The 27,308-nt window shown below is 39.8% G+C and overlaps 1 protein-coding gene across 1 annotated transcript in view; it reads right to left on the bottom strand.

Moving 5' to 3' along the window:
• The window catches only part of THSD7B (thrombospondin type 1 domain containing 7B), a 2,268,639-nt gene that overhangs the window by 1,158,563 nt on the left and 1,082,768 nt on the right, over nucleotides 1-27,308 (bottom strand). Inside the window, exon 8 of the mRNA XM_069225078.1 lies at nucleotides 13,391-13,591. Coding sequence (XP_069081179.1) covers nucleotides 13,391-13,591 — 201 coding nt within the window. The remainder of the gene's footprint in view (nucleotides 1-13,390; nucleotides 13,592-27,308) is intronic.

The raw sequence follows: 27,308 nt of genomic DNA, 5'->3' as shown, positions 1-27,308 counted from the left end.
AATTCACATAATGTTATGTTTCACTAACCATTGCTTTAGCTAGTCTGTTGAAGACCTTTTTTTTCCAATACTTTAAAATATACAGAGTGAGCTATGGTTCTGCACTTTGATCATGACTGAATGGCTTTTTTCCTTCAACAATTTACTCCTGGTTTTCCAATTCTTGTGTTTGTTCTACCCCTGGAGCATTTAGGTTCTAGTCTTTTTATTTAATGAGTTATACACTTCCACTGCTGATGTCAGAGAAATATGTTTCGTGTTGCATGTTTTAATAGCATTTCACTTATGTACTTGAAAGGAGAGCTTGGGTTTCCTACCTTTCCTTTGCTACCACCACTTCACTTTTCCCAAGTATCTCTAATTGTGCTTCGCTTCTTTTAACTCTCACTTCTTTTCTCGCTGGTCGCTAAACCTCTCTCCCCTCTTTATCACTACTCACTCACTCCCTTTCTCCTCCACCTGGCATGTTCCACCGGTAATCACTTTCTACCCAGGTGCCCTTCTTCTAAACTTGCCCTGCTTCCCTTTCCCCCATCGGCCCATTCATGTTTATATACTTAGGATGTAGAATACAACAATATTGTTTATACCTAATTTGTTTAGAACAATAAATCAGTGAAAAATAATATGTTTTGAAATAAATAATTAATACGTGTGATTAAATATACATATATATATATAGTCGTATTCAACTGAAGAAGGAAAAGACGAGGTAATATTTCAAAAATTAAATAACATTTCTTGGCATGATAACACTTTTGTGTACCCTTTTCTACTTTACTGTTATTGGTGATGAATATCCTTTCCTTAGGTACGGAGGACCTGATATATTAAAGGGTTTTATCCATTGTGTTTCTATGGGGAAATGTGTTGCCACATTGGCTGCCAGGACGCCGGGGATGCGCGTTGTAAGCTTGCACCCGAGCATATTCATTATAGAGCTCCTTTTACTGTATAAATAGGAGACCGCACTCAGGGCAGCGGTTGATCCTTTTATTCAAACTTCAGCACCTCGACAGAACTGGGGTCAGATGCTGTTTGTCTCACTTAGCCTTCGCTGGTTTAAAAAAGCATCAACTCTGTTTTCCAGTGTTGGGTTGGCCTGTCAGGCACTCTGTCAGTCAGTGCACGATGGGCCAGCTTGAAAGGGCCAGTGTGTGGGCCATTTTTTTGGTGTGTGTACTGTAACAGGACCAAAAATATCAGCCTACACACTGGTCCTGTGAATGGCAGACTCCCATACTACCCAACAGACCAGTCTTATATACTGTTTATTTGTAAAACCTTCCGTTCTGTACTTATTTCACCCAGTCAGCGATTGGTGTAGATATATTAGTCAAGAAAGGAAACAGAGTAGTAAACAGAGACAGTGCATAACCGGAGTCATACAGGTTATCCAATAAAGAAGACATTAATCATAGACAGGGCTCTGGTTTTGAGTTTTGTGACTCAGACACTAAAGTAATCTCCCTAAATAATAAAAAATGTACAGGTGAAAAAATGTAAGATAATATGCAAAAGCATCAAACTATGGACATCCTAAGACCTGTTTAACATATGGATTTTTTAAAACACAAATTCTGAACAAAAGGTTCGTTGCTGCTTTTAGTACATTTGCTATACAACCTGGAAGTTTGGTGTAATAGGTGGGGTAGCTAGCACATGTGGTAAATACCTTCTTTTTCAAATTGCAAGTGAAGCATTCCATGAAGAATCGGTATTTAAAACACTGAGTTCCAGTTGTTTTTACTTTTTACTGGCTTTTCCCAGCGATACATTTGAGCAGGTTTGACGTGTGGGAATTTATCAGGGAAAAAGTGCGACGGTGTGATCACTATCATACAACTTGTAATTTTCATTACTGTGCAAAGACGTATTTGGCTTGGAGTGCCCCATACACCCTTGCAAAGGTGTTTTAAAATTATCTTATTCTGCTTGTCATACCTCAGAGAGGTCAGAGGCACCACCAATGTTTTGGGCTACCGGGAGTGCAACAATCCCCATTGATGCCCACCATTAAAGTTTCTCTAAAATTTACCCTATGTCTTCTAACGGGTAACATTATTGACCTCATAAGAGTTTTCACAGTTTCAAGCCCTGTTATAGCTCGAGCTTTGGTTTGGAAGCTCTCGTTTGTTGGGACTTCTGTTACTAGGTCATAAGGTTCTGTTTGTGGCATATTGAACATAGATCACTGGAATGTTTCATTAATTATCACCAGGGTAACCATGAGCCAGTCTGTGTTCTAATGAATGTCATTACAAAGTGGTACTTAACCTAGCAGGTTTTTCATTGGCATTGCATAGGTCTGTTATGATATGCTTCTACTTTTATGAATGTTGTGCCACTCTGACAAAGCTAGTTAGTTGGCCTGTCTTTTGTTAACTACATCACCTTCTGGGTGTATCAAGGTATAGCTGTGGACAGCTAGAAGGGTGGCATCATATGTATTAACCACTTGCATAATTGCACATAGTTATAATTGGAAATGTAGTATTATGTAATATGTGAAAAATAACCAATTTGTTTTTTTAAGCAAAAGCACTGGCTAGCCAATACTTCTCTAGGTGTTGTTCATTGTGCAACTACCTTTATGCGCCTCACTACCCTGAGAGACTCTTGTGCTAAACTGGGGTACTTGATTCCCTTTAAATGAATGCTGTGAGAGTCTTTAAGGTTTCAAGATAATTACTGATGATGATACCTTGGAAGTGTCTCATACTTTAATGGGTATACTAAATCTACTTAGTTTGTCTGCTTATTTCTGTTGTCGGATGGGGCAATAAACACCTCAAAAACAACATTTTTGAATGTAGGCCTATATTTGTACTTTTTTGCACCGTATTTGCGTCACTTTTTGACGCATAAGTGGCACAAACTTACAAAATGCACTTATATTTTGTAAGTTTGCGCCGCTTTTGCGTCAAAACAGGATGCAAATGTGGCGCAAAAAAAATATACATATGGGCCTTAGTATCCATAAATCATCGTCTTCATGAATGCCTCTTGGAGAGTGCTAAGGTTATTGATTACTTGGGCATTAGATCCTTCTTAGAAAGATCTTTTGAAGTTACCTTCCAAAAGTAGGACTATCTATTTCCCCATCTCAGGGGGTATAAACATCCCAGGTACAATCCACTGTGGCATGCGTCAATGAAATGTGTAGTTTTATATATGTTTCAACGCTAGATACCACTGAGAACTTTCTCAGAAAGATCCTTTGAGGTTTCCTTCAAATCAAATCAAATCAAATCATAAATATTTATAAAGCGCGCTACTCACCCATGCGGGTCTCAAGGCGCTAGGGGGAAGGGGTTACTGCTGCTCGAAGAGCCAGGTCTTGAGTAGTCTCCGGAAAGCGGAGTGGTCCTGGGTGGTCCTGAGGATGGTGGGGAGGGAGTTCCATGTCTTGGCCGCCAGGTAGGAGAAGGACCTCCCACACGCCGTGGTGCGGCGGATGCGAGGGACGGCAGCGAGAGCGAGGTTGGCGGAGTGAAGAGGACGGGTGGGAGTGTAGAAGCTGAGGCGGCGGTTGAGGAGTTCGGGTCCCTTGTTGTGGAGGGCTTTGTGTGCGTGGGTGAGGAGTCGGAAGGTGATCCTTTTGTTGACGGGAAGCCAGTGCAGGTGTCTCAGGTGGGCGGAGATGTGGCTGTTGCGGGGTATGTTGAGGATGAGGCGGGCGGGGGCGTTTTGAACTCGTTGCAGACGTTTCTGGAGTTTAGCGGTGGTTCCTGCGTATAGTGTGTTGCCGTAGTCCAGGCGGCTCGTGACGACGGCGTGGGTCACGGTCTTTCTGGTGTCGGCGGGGATCAAACGGAAGATCTTTCGGAGCATGCGGAGGGTGAGGAAGCAGGAGGATGATACGGCGTTGACTTGTTTGATCATGGTGAGAAGTGGGTCCAAGATGAAACCGAGGTTGCGTGCGTGGTCTGAGGGGGTCGGTGCGGTGCCAAGGGCCGTGGGCTACCAGGAGTCGTCCCAGGCGGTCGGGGTGTTTCCGAGGATGAGGACTTCTGTTTTGTCTGAGTTCAGTTTCAGACGGCTGAGTTTCATCCAATCTGCGACGTCTTTCATTCCATCTTGCAGGTTGGTCTTGGCGCTGGTGGGGTCCTTGGTGAGGGAAAGTATCAGTTGAGTGTCGTCGGCGTAGGAGGTGATGATGATGCTGTGTTTGCGTACGATGTCGGCGAGGGGGCTCATGTAGACATTGAAGAGTGTCGGGCTGAGCGAGGAGCCTTGTGGGACGCCGCAGATGATCTCGGTGGGGTTCGAGCGAAAAGGTGGGAGGTAGACTCTTTGGGAGCGGTTGGAGAGGAAGGAGGTGATCCAGTCCAGGGCCTGTCCTTGGATCCCGGTGGAGCGGAGGCGGGATATTAGGGTTCGGTGGCAGACGGTGTCGAAGGCAGCCGAGAGGTCGAGGAGGATGAGGGCGACTGTTTCTCCGTTGTCCATCAGGGTTCTGATGTAGTCTGTGACTGAGATGAGGGTGGTTTCTGTGCTGTGATTGGCTCGGAATCTGGACTGAGAGGGGTCGAGTAGCCTGCTGTCTTCAAGGAAGTTGGTAAGTTGCTTGTTGACGGTCTTCTCTATGACTTTGACGGGGAATGGGAGGAGCGAGATGGGGCGGAAGTTCTTCAGGTCGCTTGGGTCTGCCGTAGGTTTTTTCAGTAGGGCGTTGACTTCAGCGTGTTTCCAGCTCTCGGGGAAGGTAGCAGACGAAAATGAGCTGTTGATGATGGTCTGGAGGTGCGGGGCGATGATGTCGTCGGCTTTGTTGAAGATGAAGTGTGGGCAAGGTCCGAGGGGGCACCGGAGTGGATGGAGTTCATGGTGGCTTTGGTCTCTTCCGTGTTGATGTGAGTCCAGGTGTTGAGGGTGATGGCTGGGGTTGTAGTTTCTGTGGTGGTTGGCTGGGTCTGGTGTCCGAAGCTGTCGTGTAGGTCGGTGATCTTACGATGGAAGAAGGTGGCGAGGGAGTTGCAGAGGTCTTGTGAGGGCGTGATGGCGTTGGTGTTGGCGTTAGGGTTGGAGAGCTCTTTGACAATGTTGAAGAGTTCTCTGCTGTTGTGGCTGTTTTTGTCCAGTCTTTCTGTGAAGAAATTTCTTTTGGCGGCGCGGATCAGTTGGTGGTCAAACACTATTACTACTCCCTTTCATAATAACTAGGAACTTTGAAGTTTTGAATCTATACCCTCATGAATGCACCCTGGAGTTGCTTATGGATAATAATTACTTAGGAATCAGGTTAGGATTAGGTTAGGATAAACAGCTTGTTAAAAGCGATAGTCTATAGATCCAGACCGAAAGCCACATTCTACATTGTCTAAAAGCTGATTGATAGAGCTATTTCCCCGGCTTTGGAGCAACACAAAGGCCAGGACCATTCAGCTGTTATATGCAGTGCTAAAGTATGAGGTTTTTGAAATTATTCTTCGCTATCAATGAAAATTATTCTTAGAAATATCTTTTAAGGATACTTTTCAGTTCTCCTAATATTTCCTTACAAAAGTACTTGGGCAATAAATTAATAACCATCTTCAAAAGGGTAACCAAATTCCTCTAACCTATCTGCTGTCACACTATCATTCCAGACTATCAAGCACTATGCTAAAGAACAACACTGAATCAATTCTGGATCAATTTAAAATATGTCACCCTGTCTGTCACATCAAGAATACCATTTGGGACTTTGATACCATCTATACATCCAGGACCTGGAAAAACATCCATGTATCCATGAGGGCTGCTCCAGTGCTGCTCCAATTTGGCAAAGAGTTAACAACTTGCCTCTTGAAAGCACACTACACGGCAATGCATTAATCATCCACAACTCAGTGTTCTCTCCTATTACTCACAGACTTTAAGCTTCCCTTTGACCATGTACAGAAATCCACTGACTTTTGGCTAGGTGTTTGCTATACACATACCATATACATGCATAAATACATCCTTATTACCCCAACTCATCAATCTTTGCAAGTGGTTACTGGAGGAAGGCGCAGCTCCAACGTCTTGGAAGTAGACTTTTGTTCTGCCCCTTCATAAAAAACAGTCTGCTGATTTTTTTTCCACTGCAATTATAGGCCATCATCCTTACCTTCCTTCCCAGTCATGATTCTTCAAAGCCAGTCATGATCCTTTGGTTTTGCATATACAACACGTTTATTTTTGTATAAAATCCTCTGCTCATTGGAGGTAGAGACACATTGAGAAGGTTGGTACAGGTTTGTTGATTTGCCTTGAAACTGTGGTGAGAAATTACTATGACAATTCATCATGTTTAATTATATTGGGCTTGTAAGAAGCTGGGCTATTAGATGCAAAGGATATGAGTCATTCACAATTAATGTCTGCAATTATCTTTTACCTGAGAACCAAGTAACTCATTGTTGTACTTGATTTTCTCGGGGTAGCAAAGCAAAGCAGTTCAAGGCCTATTCAGCGAAGGTGATGTGAGCTAATAGCCCTAATTCACTGGTACACACAATAACACTCTATAAATTATTGTCCAATAAGTGCATTTTCTTATGGAAAGGAAAATACTTTTATTACAAACACCCTATTAATTACTATGCAATAAATTACACATATGTACCTTAAGTGGATGAAAATATCTATGGTAACACCCTCATTTCATATTACATCCCTGGTGTTCCCTGAACCCCGAAACCACAATACTCCCCATCAATATTAGATGCAACAACAGCATGTAAAGGGTTACTATTATCAATAAGCCAGGCATGTTGGCGCTGTCAGGATGTCACCACATTAGCAAAAGCAGCCACATGACATATTTCAAAATTGCACCTCTGTTAAAATCATTTGGGGCTAATAACTATATTGTATTCAGTATAATGATAAACATTGTATTGTCAGTATAAATGGTGTCAATAAAGAACTTTAAATGTAAAAAGTATGTTTGTCAGAGTGTATTTTACACTTTGTTAAGACTGTCACTGAAATCAGATCGATTTTTTGGCTGGCCTTTCACATTCTCTATCATTGCTTGTTAAGAGGAATGTTTTACATTTGCATTTGATAACTTTTTGATAAAAGTGTGGAAAGGTTGGTTCAGCTTTCTTTTTCACTTGTTCTTGGTCTACAATGAATGATGTTGATTGTTGTGAAAATACATTGATTATTTTGTTTGATGGCACATGTATGCGGTTCTAACCTTTAGTGTGGTGACACACTTACATGATTCAGACTGAGGTTTTGTCACGTAGGACACTATTATTTATAGTTAATCTTTGGTGACACTCAACGTGGTGTTTGTTGGCAAGTGTTACTTATCTTTGTCTTATTTTTTTTTTAGTATTTTGTGTTGGCGTACTGGTATTGCCCTACATCTCTTTGTGCTATTTAGGTTGATTTTGACTACATCAATACTGAGTTCTGATGATGGTCTTGCAGACCCAGTGTCCTCTTGAGACTCATACATCAATGGTGCCTACTACTTCACACCATTTGAAGCATAACACTTGTCATCCAGTCCATAAACATTGTGAAAAAAGAAAAAAGAAAGACTTATTTGGTTTGTGGATTAAGTTCCATTTCTAGTTAGGAGGAATTTTCATCTCTCCAAGAATATTGGCTTCAAGCCTGATGGATTATATTAACATATGACCTTGTTTTATAGGGGGTGACAGTGTTGATTGACTACTGATTTTTGAATTGATTGATTTTCTTGTTGATTGATTTAATAGCTTCTGTGTAATCTTACTAATATACATGTGTTAGAACAGTACATTTATGTGCTTTTGTTTGCATTCATAGGCATTATAGTTGGATCATTTGACCACCTCTCAAGATATTCTTGAATACATCTTCCACGAACATTTTGTTTTTTTAATGTAACCTAATTGATAATGGTGCACCAAGACATAGGTCCTGTATTTCCTGTAGTATAGGACTCAAGTTGTACTTCACTGTTGAGTCCCAGTAGGGCTAAAGAATTTTAGGTTGCTTGAGTTTCCGTTCAGAGGGACACAGCTCTGTTGTTTGGGATTCACTGTTCCCATTACATACAGACAGGGGGTGATTTCTATCTGTTTGGCCCATGGGAGAATGGGTCCTTAAATCAAAATGGACTGGAATTAGCCATACAGTAATTTACAGTTGCAGGGATTTATTTAAGCATTCCACTCATCATTTGTTTCTCATTGTTTGCAAATGAGGTCGCAGCTGTTGTCAATGCTGTGGTCCATTCTGCACTGGCAGTAGTTGTGACCTTTTGGTTCCTTTTATTATGTAAGATGCTGTTTTTGATTTGTTCAGTTGTTGTGGCAGCTGATATCTTTACATGCCCCCAATTCAGGTTCAGCTGTAGTGGAAGCTGTCACTGCTGTGATTCAATCTATGCATTCAACTATTGTTTCAGCTGCTGTTGCTACCGTGCCAATGGTTGCAGCCTTAACCTTTGGTAGCTGTGGCTAGTGCTATGTTTCCTGCTGTATTACAGCCCACCCTGGTCATGGCGCCAGTTGTGGTCTCTGCTGTTGTCTCTGATGCTACAGCTGTAGATGCTGTTACAGTATCAGCACTGCTTGTAGATGTGTTTCCTACTGCCACAATTGTGACAGCTCTGGTACCTGAAATAATGCAGCTGTGCTACTGCTTCAATGTCAGTTGTTGTGGCAGAAGCTGCCCCCATAATTCTAAATGATATGGATACTATTGTCATATTTGCTGTGGTGGAAGTTTTAGTCTATCATGTGCTTCTTGCAGCTTTTGTTTCTGGGGGGTTGATGGCTGTAGTTAAAACAGTTTTTGCTACTATGGCTGTGTCACTGTAGTTGTTGTTGCAGTGATAGCAGCTGTGGCCATTGCTCCTGTGGCCACTACTGCAGTGCCTATTTTGCTTGCTGCAGTTGTGTTTCTGTTGAAGCAAAAGTAATGGGCCCATAACCCCCTCCTGCATTATATTTTTATATTAACATTTTGGTAGACAATTATGTATCAACCAAAACTAAAAGGAGCACCTGACTCCCTCAGAGACCTCAAACCATTACTTCCAATCAAGAGCTAACCAACATTGGAATGTTCCTCTCTAGGTATTATCTGTTTTTTTTCTTGTTATGACTGATTTCTGGTATACAGCTAAACCTGTCCCTAGCCTTACAAATACAATAGCTTTGCATAACATAAATACACTACACAATATTGAAACAGCTCTATTACTTTTTTAGTGTTTAATGTATAAGCAATATTTCAAACCATTTATAAAAAAAACTAAACTTGGTAAACCACAAAGATTTTGGCATTAGCACATTTGCCCTTGTTAATTAAGACTTGTTTTCTTGTACAGTAACCTACAAATAGTACCTTGCTGCAAAGTGCAATTAGGAACATGCTTGGAGGTATGAACATTACTGTAATACAGCAGTGATTCCATGAGGCTTATCATTATCTAGTCGACGCATGTTGGAAACCACAAAAACACATAATTAGGGCCTGTGATATTGTATCTTTGTAAACCAGTGATACTACAGACCAACACTTGATAATGGCCTTTGGTAATGCATCCTTAAATTTCAGGAATGGAGAAATGACACAAAACAGCACCTACTGATAGCGCATGATAAGTCCATCCGGTAAGGATGCCACAAAGAAATATTGGAGATCATGTTAGTTGTAAAATGTAACAGAATGGATTATTATTCTGTAAATGACTGAGGCAATATTCTTGAAATGTTTAGTAGCGAGGAAATTAATCATATTCACAGGAAATTACAGTTAATATGGCCTTTCATTATTTTGGTTTCCTGATGAATAATGACCAGCATGTACTACTTACAGTTTACGCTGAATACATGCAGGACTATATTATGACCTATATACTCTTATCTGTAGGTTTACTTTATTACAGAAACAATAAAACTGTTTTTGTAGCTGGGAGTTTTGCTTCATTATATAGGTGTTCTAACTCTCTGCAGTTCCTTTTGTCACATCATATTCATTTAAGTTGTTTGGTTGTGACCATGCTTCAATGAAAGTACATTTCATGTAATAGAAAAATAAGCTTTTAAGCCACATACTTAAGATAGAGACATTTAAGTTAGAAATACTCATTGTAAGCTTGAGTAGTAAATCAAGGATATGACTATTATGATCAACTGACATTGAAGATGATTAAAGGAAGAGTCCCTGGATATGCTTTCAAAGCATCACTCAAAACCCTTACACAGGATTCTAAAGCATAGTCTTTCAATATATTGACATAACAATAAAAGGGCATATTTGAAAAATACTTGTATAGTCTTTGGTTCAGCTTTTAAATCAACCTCAAAATGAGTGTATTATTGCATCGTTCTATTGACAAAAGGTGACATTCACAGAGCTTTTTCAATTTGCGGGACTGCCTTATGCATGCCTTATGTAAATGATCGCACCTAAGAAGCAGGCTGCTTATTAATGGCCACATACTACTAAACTGTAGTACCATTCACAGGTTTTTTGGCAATAACTTGCTACAGTTACAAGAGCATCTTTACTAGCCATAAATCAAAAATAATTTGTGTGTGCTCAGAGCAGATAACAGGGTTGTTGGCCACTCAAAAAAACTTCAGTTATCTGCTTCTCTGAGAGGCCTCTCCAGACAGCAAGAACTGTCTTGTGCTGTCGCAAAGTGCCACTGGCATTGTCCTCATGTTCTTTTTCAATAATTGGTAGTTGCAAACTTTGTGTTGCTAGTTGTAGTTTAATTGAAAGTGTGTAGGGTTGCAAGTTTACAGGTTTGACAACATAACACATCCCATGTTGAAGTGACCCACATCCGTCTCTGGGTCATCAGATTAACCACTAGTGACTAATGGGAAGAACTTGGAAGAACTCAGACAACGTATATCTCCCTTTCAATAAACATTCATAACAGTACAGGTATGATTTTTAAAACAAAAGAGTGTAGAAATAGGAACAAATTTAATTAGTTCCTGGGGAAAGTCAAGGGGAAAGTGATTCAGTTTTATTCTTACCTTGGCAGAATTTTTTTCAAATACCACTTAAATACAGATCTCATAAATCACTATAAAAGTAAGGCATTGTCACAGGTTTCTGCGATTCACAGGTTGTACAAGTGCTGCGGGCAAAGGCACTTGGCACATGTCTTTTCAGTCTACAAGACAGAAATACCACCTCACTGAGCTATGCCTGTGAAGTGATGGATGAGCGACACTGATCCTTTTTTGAGAAAGTAGAGAATCACATTTGGCACCAAATTTGTAGTCTGAATTGTTTGGTGTCTCCATCTGCTCTTCGGCGTGGATTTGATTTACCTTCTTCAACTGTTCTTACTATGGCAGACGTCCTTAGGTGGGAAAATAGTCTACTGGATAGTGAAATGAGTTCATTTTGAGCTGCATTAAAGCTTTAAATTTTTCACAGCTTGAAAAGAAAAAGTGCACTTGACTCTCATTAAATGAAAGCTCTGGAAATGTTTGAGATTAGTCAGGACAGGGTTGTCCCTTTTCCAAATCTTTTTCAAAAAACTTGGATAAAAAAATCTTTGTATATAGTGAGTAGAAAAATAAATATGCTGCTTTGTTTGCAATATGTAAGGAATCTAGGGCTAGATGCATCGTTATCCCAGTTTGCATTTCCTAAATATCAATTTTTAAGAACTCACAATTTAAGAAATGCAAAATGGGATGTATCAAAATTGTGATTCGGTAATAGGGATTTCTTAAAAGCCGCAATCGTTATTAACGAATCGCAATTAGGGAACCGGACTCCATTCATCCCTATGAGGTGCGAATGGTTTTGCATTTCCGAATTTGCTAATTTCTGTTAGGAATTCGCAAATTAGGTAATGCAAATCCCAGGGTGCCTGAAGCCCCCTTTGATGCACCCTAATAAAATATCAGTGGACATGTGAAGCGCACACATGCCATAGGGGCATGTGTGCGCTACATGTCATTTTAAAAAATGCATTTTTAATACATTTTTAAAATTGCACATTGTTACCACCGAATTGGATTTGGTGGTAATTGCATTTCTTAAATGCCCAATTTGCATTTAGGAAATGCATGATACATGTGCTTTGGAAATTGCAATTAGGAATTCCCTATTTGCGGTTTCCTATTTAGAGAATCGCAATTTACGATTTCCTAAATGATGTTAAAATTTCAGGGAATCGCTATTTTAACGATTCTTTGAAATCGCACTGCGAATGCCTTTCATAAACCTTGAAAGGCATTTTTGCATTCGCAAATGGTCAAATGTTGCAATTAGCACCATTTGCGAATGCAAAAAGCTTTGATACATCTAGCCGGAAATTATAATAGAGAATAGGATCTGTAAAAAACCCGACCCTATCTTTTATGGAATCTTTCTCTATGAGTTATCACAGAATCATGGGAAGGTGTACCAAGGGATGAGAGGTTTTGTGATGTTTGTTTGAACTATGTCCAAGATGTAAACCATGTATTTTTTATGTGTATGTCCCTTCATTTTGCACATCACCACATTTTTAAGCCCATTCATTCTGAAGTGTACTGAAACCTCTGCAGCTGAGGTACGCCAATCTCATTTGCCCTCTAACTGAAATGGTTTCCACAAAAATGTGTAAATTTTTTAGAAAATGTTTAAATGTGTTTTACATTTTGAAGGTATATGTGTAATTATACCCTCTTTTTTGCTCCATTTGCAGAGGATAGTAAACGTTATTATGCAAATGAATGTGCAATAAGCATTCCACATCTCATGTGGTAATTTGGAAGCTCAACAAGTTTCTTTACTACTGAAACTGGCTGTGCTGCTTCTTCTGTGCTACATTAGCACTTATTTGCTCATTTGCACACCATATTCTTTGTATTTAACATAGAGCATGTTGTATTTTGTACTGTCTAGAGTATGGAATTATATTGTTTAAATTGACCCCTTTGCATATGTGCACTATTTCTGAACTCAGTACTTTAGAACAGAACATTTTATTTTGTATTGATATTGCGTGTTTGCACTTGACAAGGTTGTATGCATACTCTGTGATGGAGTTTTGTACTAAATATGCTGTTTACACAGAGTTAGGCCATCAGGAAGCTATAGTTATGGAGTTTTACACTTTAATTTTGAATGGATAAAATAAAATAATGTATCTATTTGTGGTAGTGTTATGAATTGTTTTAAAAAACAATTCTTGTGAATGTTTTTATCATTACTGCGTTGAAGACAAGGATGCATTGCTGTATTTTTATATGGATCTCTGTTGAGTTCCATAACATAAACAAAATTTAACAGAATTAGACAAATTAGATATTCACAAAGACAATCACAAAAAGCAACATTGCTACTTGTTTTTTGTTTCAGGCAATAAGAAATAGATATGATTTCCAAAGTTTCAATAGAAAATGCATGTGTGAAATAAAAGGTAAAACAAAAATCATTGTCCTTGTACCTTTTTCGTTTTTGCACACAGGCTTCACCATATAATGTCCATGTCCACATTCTCCATTATCAGGAACACATGCATCTTTTCCAGAAATTACCCACTGATAGCATGTTGGATCCTCACAGAAAATGGATTCTACCAAATGAGGACAAACACCAGATTCACCAGTAGATTCGATAACGGCATTCCTTCTTCTTAATCTATAACCTACGAAAAGAACACACATACAAATAGATGTACTTTGCATTAGGTTTCATAGTACATGACAGCCATATGATGTCTTTAGAGAACACTGAATAATTGGCCATGTTAGACCTAGAGCAATACAGTATATTTTTATAAAAAATCAGCTATCTTGTGTACTATAATCAAACATGTCCATACTGTCATTCAACTTCTAAAAGCCATGGTTATAGGAAATCTCCTGTAAAAACATCAGCACATATTTATTCTAAATATTCTTTGTAAATCATTTCAGTATTCACTCGCAAAGTCTCCAAATATTTATCAGTCCCTGTCAAATCATGAGAAATTCCCTCAAATAGCAAAGGGAGACGAGAGCTATAAATGACCCCCATCTGAAATATTTTAAATATATTGATATATTTTATGTTTTATCTGCAAATCATGTGCACATTTTTTTTATTGTTGAAACAAGTGTGCCTAAGAATGTCAAACATATTTTTTCTAATTCCTCAGCAACTGATAAATCAATTATTCTTAATTTGTAACTATTTTTCAAATTCCTGAAATGTACTTTTGATCTTTTCTTTGAGTTTGCATTGTTTTTGTAATATGTATAAACATGTATGTTTTGTTTAGCAAAAAAAGTAAATTGAGTTAAGTCAAAAATGTACAAAAATATGCTATATAATAAGTAAGTTTCATACTAATTTAGCATCTAGCAACAACTCCAAACTTGTTAACACTTTTAACAGAGAAAGAACCTTTAGACTATTTGGACTAATTACATGCATATCTCTGTAACAACCACATCCATTCTTAAGTAACAATCATATATAAGTGTCAAACCACTTTGGTGACCAACTCCACAGTCAGTTACCAATAAAAAGTTACTTAATATCTTTCCAAACTATCCTATTGTTTATTAAAGCTCCCAATTATCCTTGACTATTTTAAAATAGAGACATTGGTCAGAAACATAAATACAACATTCAGATATGTTCCACTAACAGACAATAATTATCACATTTTATTATTTCTTATAGTTAATTAGTTGAACTACGTTTTCTCTTCATGTTTTCAGGCACTGTAACTTTTAGATACTTTTATTCCCAATTCAACACATGTGAAGGTCATCTTCACCAAACTTACTCTCCAGCTGCAACAGACTGTATTCCACCTTTCCAGAACCACCTCAAATGTTTGAATGGCTTGCAAATCTAGAGCATAAAATTCCCAATCACCTATCCTTTATATGTGTTAGTTTTTATCTGTGATTTGTTTATGTTTTGGTTTTTAATTCAAAATAGACAGGTTTGTTTTAGTGTCTAGATGATCCCTGAAGTGAATATGTGCTCTGTATATAGTGTAATAATAATAATAATAATCATCATCATCACCACCATAATTATCATTATCATAATAATATATCCTTGCAAAGAAGTGGGTTTTGAGCCACTTTATTGCCAAATCTATTTTGAATTTTGGACTACTTGTTTTTAAAGTCTTGACTGTCAGTAAGATTCCCTAATAGTCTTACCTAATGTAAGCTTCTGACACAATGGTTTTAGCCTGATTTTTAAAATGTTACCTCTGCAGTGCAGCTCATGTAAGAGAACTTAAATGTGAACATGGGTAAAAACTGGTCTTACGGCGTGTGTATGTCTGATAATTGTATTGCAACAAACAACAAAGTGATTGAAGGAATGCATTAATTTGTCCCAGACACTGGTGATCACCCAGACCACGTTCAAGACCATAAATTCACTGACTATAAAACTGTAGACATAAAGCTAACTTGTAGGAACAGTTCATTACACACTGTCAGACAGTTCCCTTCTATATGGGACCACAAGCAAACCCAGACCTATCTCAACCTACTAAGAGCTCATTAGTGAGTTATATCTTGATCCCGTGGCACAGTGAGCATGCAACCCAAGTTTGGGAATACCTGTTGCACTTAGGGCATCTACTGCAACAAACAACAAAGTGATGAAAGAACTGCTTTATGATTTAGAGCCACTGAGGTTCACTTTGTCACCATTGCACACCCTTGTTTTTACATTCAGTGTTTCTCTTTCGACAGAGACCTACCATTTGCAAATTGATCTTGTTCATGATCATATGGGAGGAGCCCAGCCTCAACTGCCAGACCAGGTCACCTCCAAAAGCGAACACAAGCAATCTCAGACCAGTTTCAACCAACTAAGTTCTCAGCAGTGAGGTATAGCTTGATATCTGTGGGACAGCATGCATGGGATCCACCTCTGGGCACAATTGTTGTCTTTAAGTTGTCAACTACAAAACAAACAGCAGGGTGTTGGAATAACTGCTTGAATTAATCTCAGCCAATAGTGATCACTCAGCATTGCATTCCAGACTATTGTTTTTTACCCACTCTAACAGATACCTGCTATGTGCAAGTCAGTTCTGGTCATGCTCCAAAAGAAACACTCTAACCCAAACTGCCAGGCCAGGTGGGAAGCTCGGCCACACTAATTAAAGCAAATATCAAAGGTGACTCAGTCTCATACTATTCACCAATAAAGGAGGATATTTGTCATTGAAGAAAAGTGATGCAGTACAATGTAAAGAAAAACTACAACTGATAACTGCTTATTTCTCCCCTACCCACACAAAGGTAACAGTTGATTTGCAGCTTAAAATGACTTATTAGTGATTAAAAGGAAGTATGTAATTGGTGGAAAAATATGTTCTAATTAGTGGAAACTTTAATATAGAATGTAGTACAAATATATTGGTGCAGCCTCAAGTAGATGAAGTAGACAACATACTGAATAATCCACAAACAACTGTTTGGCAGGTAAATACATTATGCCATTTAGGATGAAAATACACCAATTGGCCTTTAAAGCCATTAATGAGCTGATCCCACCAGACAATCCATCAAATCCTACTTTCTTTTCTAAGGACAAGGTAGTCCCCTAGACTCTAATTTTGGTTGCAACGGTATAAACATTTTCCATCAGTTCAATTGTAATTGTATTTGTATTTCTATAGTGCCTACTACCCATGCCACAGCACTGGAGTGTTTTTATGGTGAGTAGCACTCTACTCTGGACCCCAAAAGGATTAGTAGTGGAATTGTATGGGAACATTTGAGTTAATTTGAGCAGTAGACGTGTGAATCTGTTAGTTGGATTGAATAGAATAATGGAGGGAGAGAAGACAGAAGAAATCTAGAAAGTGTTAATTGGGAGATCATAGTGGTAAGAAGAGGTTTTGGATGAGTAAAAGGAGAGATGGAGGAGGGAAGTTTGTAGAAAGGGATTAGGCAGATCATAGTAGGAAAATGAGTTTTGAGATAAGTAAAAGGAGTGATACATGAGAGGAGAATATAGAAGGGTTCTTTGGGAGATCATAATGGTAAAGTAAGGTTTGGGGTGAGTCAGGAAGATTAGAAGAATCTAGAAGGGATTATTTTGGAGATCATAGTATGAGAATGTGGCTTGGGATGAGTCAGAGAGTGGAGATAGAGGATAAATTGAGGGAGGTACAGGGTAAGACGGAGCAGTGCATTGGAGAGAGTGAAATATTTTTTATGTTTTCTCTTCTATTGTAGGAGTAAAGTGATATATATAATATATATGACTACATAGAAAGAGTATATATGTGCAAGGAAGATATTATAATGAGATGTGAAGTTACATTATATAAACAGCGACATTTTAAGAGTTGCAGTACTTGAAAGCAATTTATTTGTGGATTTTTGTTAACTCAATGTTTTTTCTTTTTTTATTGTATTATTTTCTTTCTTGAATTTTATCTTTATCTCAATATTTCAATAGTGAAGTGGTTGTAGATAAAATAGCTATGGTAATATTTGGCTAGTTTGATAGATAAATAGACCCATAAGCATGTAATCAAAGAGCATATAAAAATATGCAAATACCTATAAACATGTTCTTTGTAGCAAAATAAGGGGACAACCCAGCAACTTGTGGACCCTATATAGGCATTGTTTCAAATATAGTTCATACTCATTATGGTGGCACAGAATGCATTGATGGTTGTTCTCCACCAAGACTCTGAGGTGATTGATTCATGTAAGCGCTTTGTTGGTAAGACCACTGTATGCTTTAGTTGCTTTACAATTGGTTTGGTCCACTGTGGGGACATTTCTAATGGGGCCAAGCGCCGCTGTGTAAATCTTTCAATCAAGGTCTTTGACCTTGTTGTATTCATGTGTTTCAGGGTGTTTGGTTCATATTTCTTTCTTTTAGGTGTTTCCTACTGTAAGCCTTGGTCCTGATGATGACCGGTTGGTAATTGATTTACCGTATGGGTCAAAACATCAACAATAATTAAATGTTGACTGTGGCTAGATACATAGCTGTTGATTTATGACAATGAAAACAATGGATGCTGCCTTATTTGAACAATTAATTATTTAACAGCCACATTTTGACACATACTTATTTGTAAATAACACTGATGCACTTTTCACTTTTGCACTGTGCTGTCACCTTGTAGGAGCACCTTATTCTCAGTCTTTTTAAGAGTTTTATGTTTACTTTGGACATTTTATGTGGATTCTGTGCGTGACATGCATTTTGTGAATAAGAAAAGATTTGTTAATTGATTAGAGTAAATTAACAAAGAAATCAAAAATCCACTATATAATTAACTTGTATATGTTTCACCTTTTTGTGGGTACATTTTGCTGTGGAAGTCAAGGCTGACACTTCCCCCGCACAGACCTTTTGTTTGTCTTTAAATAGGTTAAACATAGAATCATATATATATAAGAAATATATACATTTGTTACGCAGACGTAAAGAGTATTAATATATTTTTTAAAACATAGTTATCATACATATTTATACAATGAAATACACTTATTTAAATATATACATATAATCAAATTATAAAAGTTTACATACACTGGGATATGCTGTAGATTAGTGTTTGAGTATGTTGGTTCTGGAGGAAAAAGCCAACACTTGAGTAGTCTTCTGAAGATAAGATAGTTATCTGTAGATCTTAAATTTGGGGGTAAATAATTCCATACTTTGGCTGCTTGAACAGAGAACAATGTACCATATATTGTCTTTTTCTTGTAGGGTGGGGTTCTGAGGTGAGGTGCCAATCTTGAGAGGAGGCTCCTATGTTGAATGTTTTTGGTAATTTTATTCCTGATGAAAAGTGGTCCTGTTCCATCTATTGCTTTGTAGGTGATGCAAACCAACTTGAAGGTGGTTCTTCTGGCAACCGGTAACCAATGTAGGGCCCTCATGGCAGGGGTGATGTGGGCTGTGGCTTTACATGTAGTAGTAGGCTAACAGCTTAGTTCTGAATCCACTTTAGACTTTTGAAAGAGGGGATGTATAGTAGAGGCCACTAGCATAATCCAGCTTAGACAGTACAAGAGAGACAATAACCTGGGCCTTGTGTGGAAATGCCAGGTTGGGGGTGAAATGTATTGAAGAGTTTTCATGGTGATGAAGCTTGATCTTGCTAATGTATCCACTTAGGCATTCATTGTTAACTTTGATTCCATGGTAATTCCAAGGATTCTTACATCCTTAGATACTTTAGGAGGTGGTCCCAGATCGTCAGACCAGACGCAAAGTGGGTCATCATTTTTTCAATCTCCACATGTGAGTATTTCTGTTTTGGAAGCATTCAATTTGAAATAGCTCCATGTCATCCACTGATCAACATTTCCAATGTCTTTTGGGCTTTCGAGTTTAAGGAGTATTTGAGTGTCATCTGCATAGTTGTAGCTTGTGAGCTGAAATCTATTGATCATTGCCGGTAATTACTTCATGTAGATGTTGAAAAGCATGGGTAATATGATTGATCTTTGAGGGACCCCTGCTTTTGTCAAGTATGGTTTGTCTGATAAAGGGGAAGCATGGATGATGGTAGGGCATGATCCATTTAAGAGCAGTCCTCTCTATATTGTCTCTATATTGTCTTCATAGAGTCTTTGTATTTGAGTGTCATAGTCAACTGTGTCATAGGCAGCTAAGAGGTCCTAGAGAAGTAGTCATCTTAGATGGCGATGATGGCAGAGTCTGTGCCTCTTCCTGAGTGGAATCCAGTTTGGTAGTCTGAAGCTATGGACTTCTGTTCAATGAATTGTGACATCCAGGTGAATGCTTCTCTTTCTATCAGTTTGCCTAGGAAAGGTTCATTTGTAACTGGACTTTAGTTGCTGGGGTCCAGGTTTGTTATTCTGGGCACATGTATGCCTTTTTAGGCCTTTGAGAAAGATTCCTGTAGCTAAAGAATTATTGATAATTATTCTTACTAGTGTGGCAGCAGAGGCAGATAAATAATGTTCTGGAAAATGTGTGGTGGAGAAGGGTCAGAAGGGCAGCTGGAAGGTCTGCTTGCTTTGACAAGATCCATAAATTCACTTTCTGATATTTGATTGAAGGACTGCAGAGAGTGGGTTAGCTTACTATTGGAGGTAATTTTTGGAAATAGGTTTGTGCTGGTAGGTTTCCTTTGTTTTAAACAGGAGTCTAATATGGCTATTTTAGTTATGTATTGATTTTCCACTTTGTCTGTGAATCCTTGAGTAATGGGTGAGTTCCTTCCGTTAATTTAGGTTTATGAAATTTAGTGAGAATTTTATTAAAATTCTTTATTTGCACATTCAACAGTTTGGATTCTGTCTGGACAGTACCTTTTTTAAAGATTTTTTGACCGTTGATTTGAATATTCTGTTAGGTTCGCGTGGGTGAAGTTTGTCTTGATCGCTGTTTGTTTTTTTTTAGCCAGGTTTGTTGCTGCCTTCTGAGGCTGTCTTGGGTGTGTTAATTTTTGGTGTTTTATTTTGGAAAGCTGCCAAATGATGGCCTGACCATGTGACTCGAATACTCCTTTGAAAGATAACTAGTTCTGGATCTTAAAAATAACTTCTAGGATGTATCCAGTGATGGGTGTGGGTTTGTGTACAATGTGATATGGGTTCAGCGTGGCTAGGCAAGAGATCATAGTTTTTGTATGGGGCATATTGGTTTTGTCAAAACAAATGGTTAAGTCCCCAAAATGCATAGGTTGAAGTGTAGTGTTATAAGGTTTGAAGCTGTATTTAGGAATGTGTCTGAGAATGTTGCATTACTAGGTGGTGGTCTGTAAAGGAGGAGGAAGTTGGCATTTTGTTGCATCTGATGATGAGGGCCTCACAATCTTATATGAAAATGCTATCAGTTTTATTATGTGCTTAAACATAACAGCTAGTCCATCCTCTCTTTTACCTGTACCATTTTATGGGATAGTTTGATAGCCTGGAAGAATGGCTTCATGCAAAACTGGAGCCATGTCATCTCCCAACCATGATTCAGTTCTGAAGAGTAAATCAGGTTGTGTGTCAGCAAGTAGGTCTTAAATGTTGTGCTTATTTTTAGAGAGCGATCAAGCAGTTTAGAGTTTAGAGACTGTGTTTTGGTGGTGGTGTGACTTTGATTTCTAAGAAAGTGAACAGTATATTTTGAACTTGTAGCATGGGTGTCATTAGTACTGGTATTAACAGCATAAGGGTCACAATGGTGTTGTATTTCTATATCACAATCCAGGTCCAACTGACTTAGAAGGTATTTTGTTGGTTCTTTGGGTGTCGGTGGTGGAGATGATGGTTGAGAGTGAGACAGTTGTGTTGTTTTTGTACATTAGCCTTGTTGTGTAATAGACATGAAGATCCAAGCTTGAGAAGAGTGGCATGTTGCTTATTTTGTATGTGTCACTTTAGGGTGAAAGGTGTATGGTTCACGGTGGTGGTGGAGCATGTGAGTCATATTTTTTAGGCTCTAAACTGTGCAGTGGATACAAAATCTGTGAATGAGGTATTGTTGTATTAGTGTATTTGTGGTTGGAGTTGGTGAAGATGGTTTAGGATGAATGTTATTTGTGGAGTAATGAGGGTGGGTGTTATGATATAAGGCTTCTTTTGAAATGGTTACCCTCCCCACACCTACTGCCTCTTAAATGATGTTGCCTCAAAGTTGTTAGTGCCCGGGACCCCTGCTAACCAGGTTGCCTGGGCCAGATCTCTTTCCCCAAAACTGTTGTGATGCATTGGCACTATTGGAGACACCTGTAGGTGCCACTTTAGGTCCCCAGTAAATAATACTTAGGTACCCAGGGCATGGGGTACTGATAGTAGGTCCCTCAGGCCCCCTCACCACTGATTGTGCCACCCTCTAGGGCCATGTATTCAGATGTACCTGGCACTGCCATTGCAGGCTGAATGTCCTGATGCAATCCCAAAAGACAAACTCTAAATGGCACACAGCATGTGTGCCCTGTCAACTACCCTCTGCATACAGTATAGGTGAGACATCCCTCTGGCAGGCTTTCCAGCACTAAGGCAGGGTGCACTACATTGTATGTAAGAGCATAGCTGCATGAGCTGTATGCCCGTACTGCATCCTTTTCAGACCTGGGACTTAGTGTATGAACAGTGCAGCCACTTTTAGTGCATGTGCTGGACACTGGTCAATAAGAGTATCACAGCTACATGATGGCCACTCTGAATCCTAAGTTGTTTGGTATCAAACAACTCAGAATGATAAATCCAAGCTGGTACCAGCATTGGATTTATTGCAAAATGCTGGCAGGGGTCACCTAAGATGTGCCCCCTGCAAAAGATAACTACCCTGGCATGGTTGCTGGCCAGTCACAACCAGCTTGTCACCACCTGACAAGAGTCTGAATCCCTGGGGTGAGAGATCCTTCTCTCTGGGATTCAGAACAAAGCCCTTCCTAAGTGGAGGTGCTAACACCCCCTCTCTCAGAAATGTGCACTGCCCTGTTAGCGAGCTTCAAAGGGCTTACCGCCTTTGAAATCTGACCCCCAGGCCTAATACCAGTGTCAGATAGCCACCCCCATTGCAAACCTCCATGTTTGATGAAAGCAACTGTGGGAAACCAAACAAAGGACAGGAGGAGTGGTCAGTCCTGGCTTGCAGCATCCCTAAGGTGTTGCATGCAAGGTGACCCCTCCATTTAATTTTCCTCTAGTTTGCATGTAAGGAAAATAGCCAATCAGGTGTAGGGAAGTGACCTCCGCCCACAGGAAGTGGTCACTTAGTGGGTTTAGCCACCCTAAAGCAGATGACCAATTGGACACTACTAGGTTCCCCCAAAACACTCACTAAATACAGTATTTAGTGGGCATCCCTAGATCAAGAGATCAGATTCCATGGACAAAAGAAGATCAGCAACAAAGAAGGCCCAAGGCCTGGAAGTCCTGCTGCACCAAGAAAATGCTCCAAACCGTGCCTGCTGCACCCAGGACTTGGCAATCGCCGCTGAAGGGTTGCTTGGACATTGGATGGACTCTATAAGCCCCCAGAGGACCTCCACTCTTCAAAAATCACCAAAGATCTCCCTCCAGAGTGAAGGCATCACTCTACAACCCCAAGGAAACAACGACCCAGTGAAGGCCACTTTACTGACCGGTTGCTGACCAAGGGACTAGACACCGCAGCCAGACCAAACTTTACCTTTCGGACTGTGAGGACAAAACCTACCAGTTTGCCAGGTTTGGTGGCACTGCAGCCTCCAGTAGCCAGACCTTGCAATAGCCCCAGATACTGGTCAGCTCATGTCGGACACCCAGAAGGACAGTCCATTTCAGACCAAAAAAGGAACAGGAGGAGTGACTTCAGGAACCACCTGGACCTCCCACCAGAGTGCCCCTGCTGACTTGCAAGTGAACCTCCAAGTAACCTACCCCCTGCTTCCAAGGGCACTTATGCACATAAGCTCCTGGCTCACTGATTCGCTCTGCACTCAGCTGCCTAGTGCTCTGCACCGAAGACCCAGCTGAGCCATAGGCTTCCCCACCCCTTGTGACCTCAACACTCCAAGGTGACTCACTGGACTTACCATTAAGTCCACTTGTGCTCTGCTTTTCCAAGTGGTCCCCTGCAGTGGTCTGGCACCAGCTCCATCGACATTCTGCAGCTGCTCCCGCTGGAACCAGGAGTCACCCAAACTTCTCCCACTAGTCCAGGGTACCCAATGATGACCGCAACTTACCTGCAAAAGGAGACATTGGCAAACACATTGCATGATTTACTGTGAATTTCTAAAGTATTCGTCCATTGATTCCTATGATGTGTAACACACAGAAAGACAAACTTATTAAAACTTTTAAAAATTGATAACTTAAAAAGTACTTGCCCAATTTTGATGCTCTTCATCTTAAAAATTTTATAAAAATCTGAAGTAGTTTTGTAAATTGGTCTCAAGTTATTCTTTTGAGTGTGTGCCTCGATTTAGTGATAATATGGGTACAGCAAATGCTCTATACTTCTTTAATATTAGTCAAACTGCTCCACCAAGCTACCATAAAAATTAGAGCATTAGGTGATCTCGTTTTTACCCCTGTAAACCAACGTGTGGTTGCCTGGACCACCTGCACAGTGTGCCTACCTTTGCACACTACTTAGAGGGACAGCCTCCTACAGGTATATGTTTCTAATTTGTGACAGAAAGTATGTGTGTGTGAGACATTTTGATGTGCTGGTGTGTCTGTTATGTTTTGCTTTTGTGGACTTGTAAGAGGCGATATTGGTGTAGTGGTTTTCAGAGAAGGATCTGCATGTAAAGTACTGTTGGTGAGTGAAATTTAAATGGTAAAGGGGTGGTGATATGTTTTGGAAAAGAGTGTATATGGTATGTAAGAGGGGATGGACAGAGTTATGGTTGTTTGTGGTAGGTTTGGTCACTGGAAGAGGCAATACGTGTGAGGGAGTGGAGTGTAAAGATTGTTTGGTTGTGTGCTTTCGGTAAGGAGAGGAGGAGGGTGTTGGTGGATGAAATGGTGGAAGGCTGATTATAGGTATGTTGGTGATAGAAAGGGGGGCTGTTAGGAGGAAGGAGAAGACAGATCATGTGTTTTGTAGGAATAGGGAGTGTGTGTCTGGATACATTAAAGTTATGAATAATGTGGCTTTGTGTTGTGTTGGTGATGTGTGGATTTGATAGTGGGATAGGACAGCATGGTGATTTGTGTGAGAATGAAGGTGCCATAGTGTGATAATTAGGGTAGAAGGATGTACAGGAGTGTTAAAACCCTGGTTTTGTAGTGTTTGTTGAGACATTATACTGCAGAAAGGGTTTGGTTGTTCAAGTAGTGTGCATTTGCTGAGGGAGTGTTACTATGTTTGTGGATGTGGCTGGCTTAAGGTGGATGCTGGTGAATGGTAAAATTGGCTCCATTTCTGGCCCAAACAGGCCCAAGCATTCAACTGCCCTTATCCTCTCTGGTCTTAGTGTCAATGCCCAGGCTGAGACACCCTGAGCCATGAGATGAAATAGCCCTATTGGTCAACGGGAACCCTAACACGTCAGAGCCCTAGCCTTAAGCCCCAGGCCCATGGGAGACCTGGTACTATTAAACAATCACAATCCTAGCCCTATTAGCCAAAAAAACAATGCTGTAAGTCCAATAGGAGCCTAGCTATTGGACCTATTCAGAACCCCAGACTTAACAGCCATTCAGAACTCAAACGCTAAGCATTTAGTCCAATAGAAACCCTAACCCTAGTAACTAATCACAATGCTAGCCCTTAGAGACAATCAGAAGCCAAAATCGAAGCATTAGTCTAATAGAATCACTAGCATTAGGAACCAATCAGGTACAGATGCAACAACCAATAAAAACATATTTAAGGGGCATGTGACCTTTAGCACAGGCTGTCGGGCACGGGACACGGAGGGGCTCCTGAATTAAGAATCTTTCTGAATAAAGAAAGGCTCAATCCACACTTTTTAGCTCCCTGTTCAGTTCTACAAGTAATGCCAAATACTGAAGTCACTAAAATACGGATGTTTGTGAACTTAAATTAATGACTTTTTCAAGCCAAAAACTAAAGCAACATACAATTTTGAAACAAAATTTAAAGCATAAAGCAGATGAAGCAGTCTCTCACTTACACTCTGGTTAGCCTCAGAGATGTGTTTTGCTTTTGAATCTTTTAGGGAAGGGGAAGGCTTAGTACAGTATAGGGGAAAAACAAAGAAAGAAATGTAAATAGTCATGGGTGGGAAAAACAGCAGAGTTAAAGTACAAAATTGACAGAAACCAATAGGTAAATGTAAGCAATCACGATTAGTGGGGATAGCTCTTTTAAAATTTCAGGAATACACAGTCAGTGTTTTTACCACGTACATTGTATTTTGCTCACTGGACTGTTTAGGGCACAGAGGAGCTGGGGTCACAACATGGAGGTGGCTGTCTTGGGAATCCCTCCTTAACCTAAAGGGCCAGTGCAGGTGTGAGAGGAGGACTTAGAGCTGTCTGGGAACTAGAGGGCCAATCGTCAAGCACAGGCTGCTAGGCAGGGGGCAGGGAGGTGCTTCTGAATTCAGAATCTCCTTGGATACAGACAGACTCAATCCACACTTTGTGGCTTCCTGTGAAGCTCAACAGATAAGGCCCAGTTCTAAAGCTACTAAAATACTGCTTGTCACACACTTAAACTAATCACTTTTTCAAGCCAATAATGAGTACTATATACACTTTAAACCACAAAGCAGGTTAACCAGCCTCTCAAACACACTCTGTTGAGCCTCTGAGGTGTATTTTGCCTTTTAACTTATAGGGAGGGGGGACTTAGTACACTCAAGGGGAGAAACTAGAAAATAAATTTAAACAGTCACTGATAGACAAAAACAGCAATTTTAAAATAGAAAATGCACAGTTATCAAGAATACATTCAAACAGTCACAGGTAGGGGAAAAGCCCTTTAAAAATGTCAAGAATACACAGCGCAAACTCTGTGTTTTTACCACCTTCTTTGTAATTTTGCTCACTGGGCTGTTCAGGGCACAGAGATGATGGGGTCACAAAATCGATGTGGCTGTCTTGGGGTTCCATCCAAAAACTTAAAGGGCCAGTGCAGGTGTGAGGGGAGGACTCAGAGTTGCCTGAAAGATAGATGGCCATTCTTCAAGCAAAGGTTTCCAAGCAGGGGCCAGGAGGTGCTTCTGAATTCAGATTCTTCTTGGATACAGACATGCTCAATTCACACTTTGTAGCATCCTGTTCAGCTCTGCACATCAGGCCCAGTTCAGAAGCCACTAAAATACTGCTTTTCACACACTAAAACTAATCACTCAATCAACCCAAAAACAAGTGCTACATACAATTTCAAAACTCAGTTTAAACCAAAAAGTCAATGAAGTAGTCTCTTAAACATATTCTAGTTAGCCTCTGAGGTGTATTTTGCCATTTTACCGTGTATGGAATTGAAGGCTTAGTATAGTTTAGGGGAGAAACTTGAAAAGAAGTTTTAAACAGTCGCCAGTTGAACAAAAATAGCAGTTTACAGTACAAAATGCACAGAAACCAAAAGGTAAATTTAAACAATTGCGGGTAGGGAAAAAGCACTTTCAAAGTTTTAAGGAATACACAGCACAAAATCTGTGTTCTTACCTCTTCTTTTTCTTTTTCTATGGTCACAAAGAAGCTGGGATCACAAAATGGGGTGGCTATCTTGGGGTTCCCTCCAGAAAATTAAAGGGCCAGTGCAGGTCTGAGAGAAAGGCTCGGAGTTACTTGGGAGCGAGAGGGCCAGTCAGCAAGCATGGGCTGCTAGGTAGGAGGCAGGGAGGTACTTCTGAATTCAGAATCTCCTTGGACACAGACAGGCTCAATCCACACTTTGTAGCTTCCTGTTCAGTTCTGCAGATAAAGCCCAATTCTGAGGCGACTAAAATACTGCTTTTCACACACATTTTCAAGCAAATAATGAGT

This window comes from Pleurodeles waltl, chromosome 3_1, assembly GCF_031143425.1.
Source record: "Pleurodeles waltl isolate 20211129_DDA chromosome 3_1, aPleWal1.hap1.20221129, whole genome shotgun sequence".
NCBI classification, from domain to species: domain Eukaryota; kingdom Metazoa; phylum Chordata; class Amphibia; order Caudata; family Salamandridae; genus Pleurodeles; species Pleurodeles waltl.
This window is presented reverse-complemented; position numbering and strand designations above follow the sequence as displayed.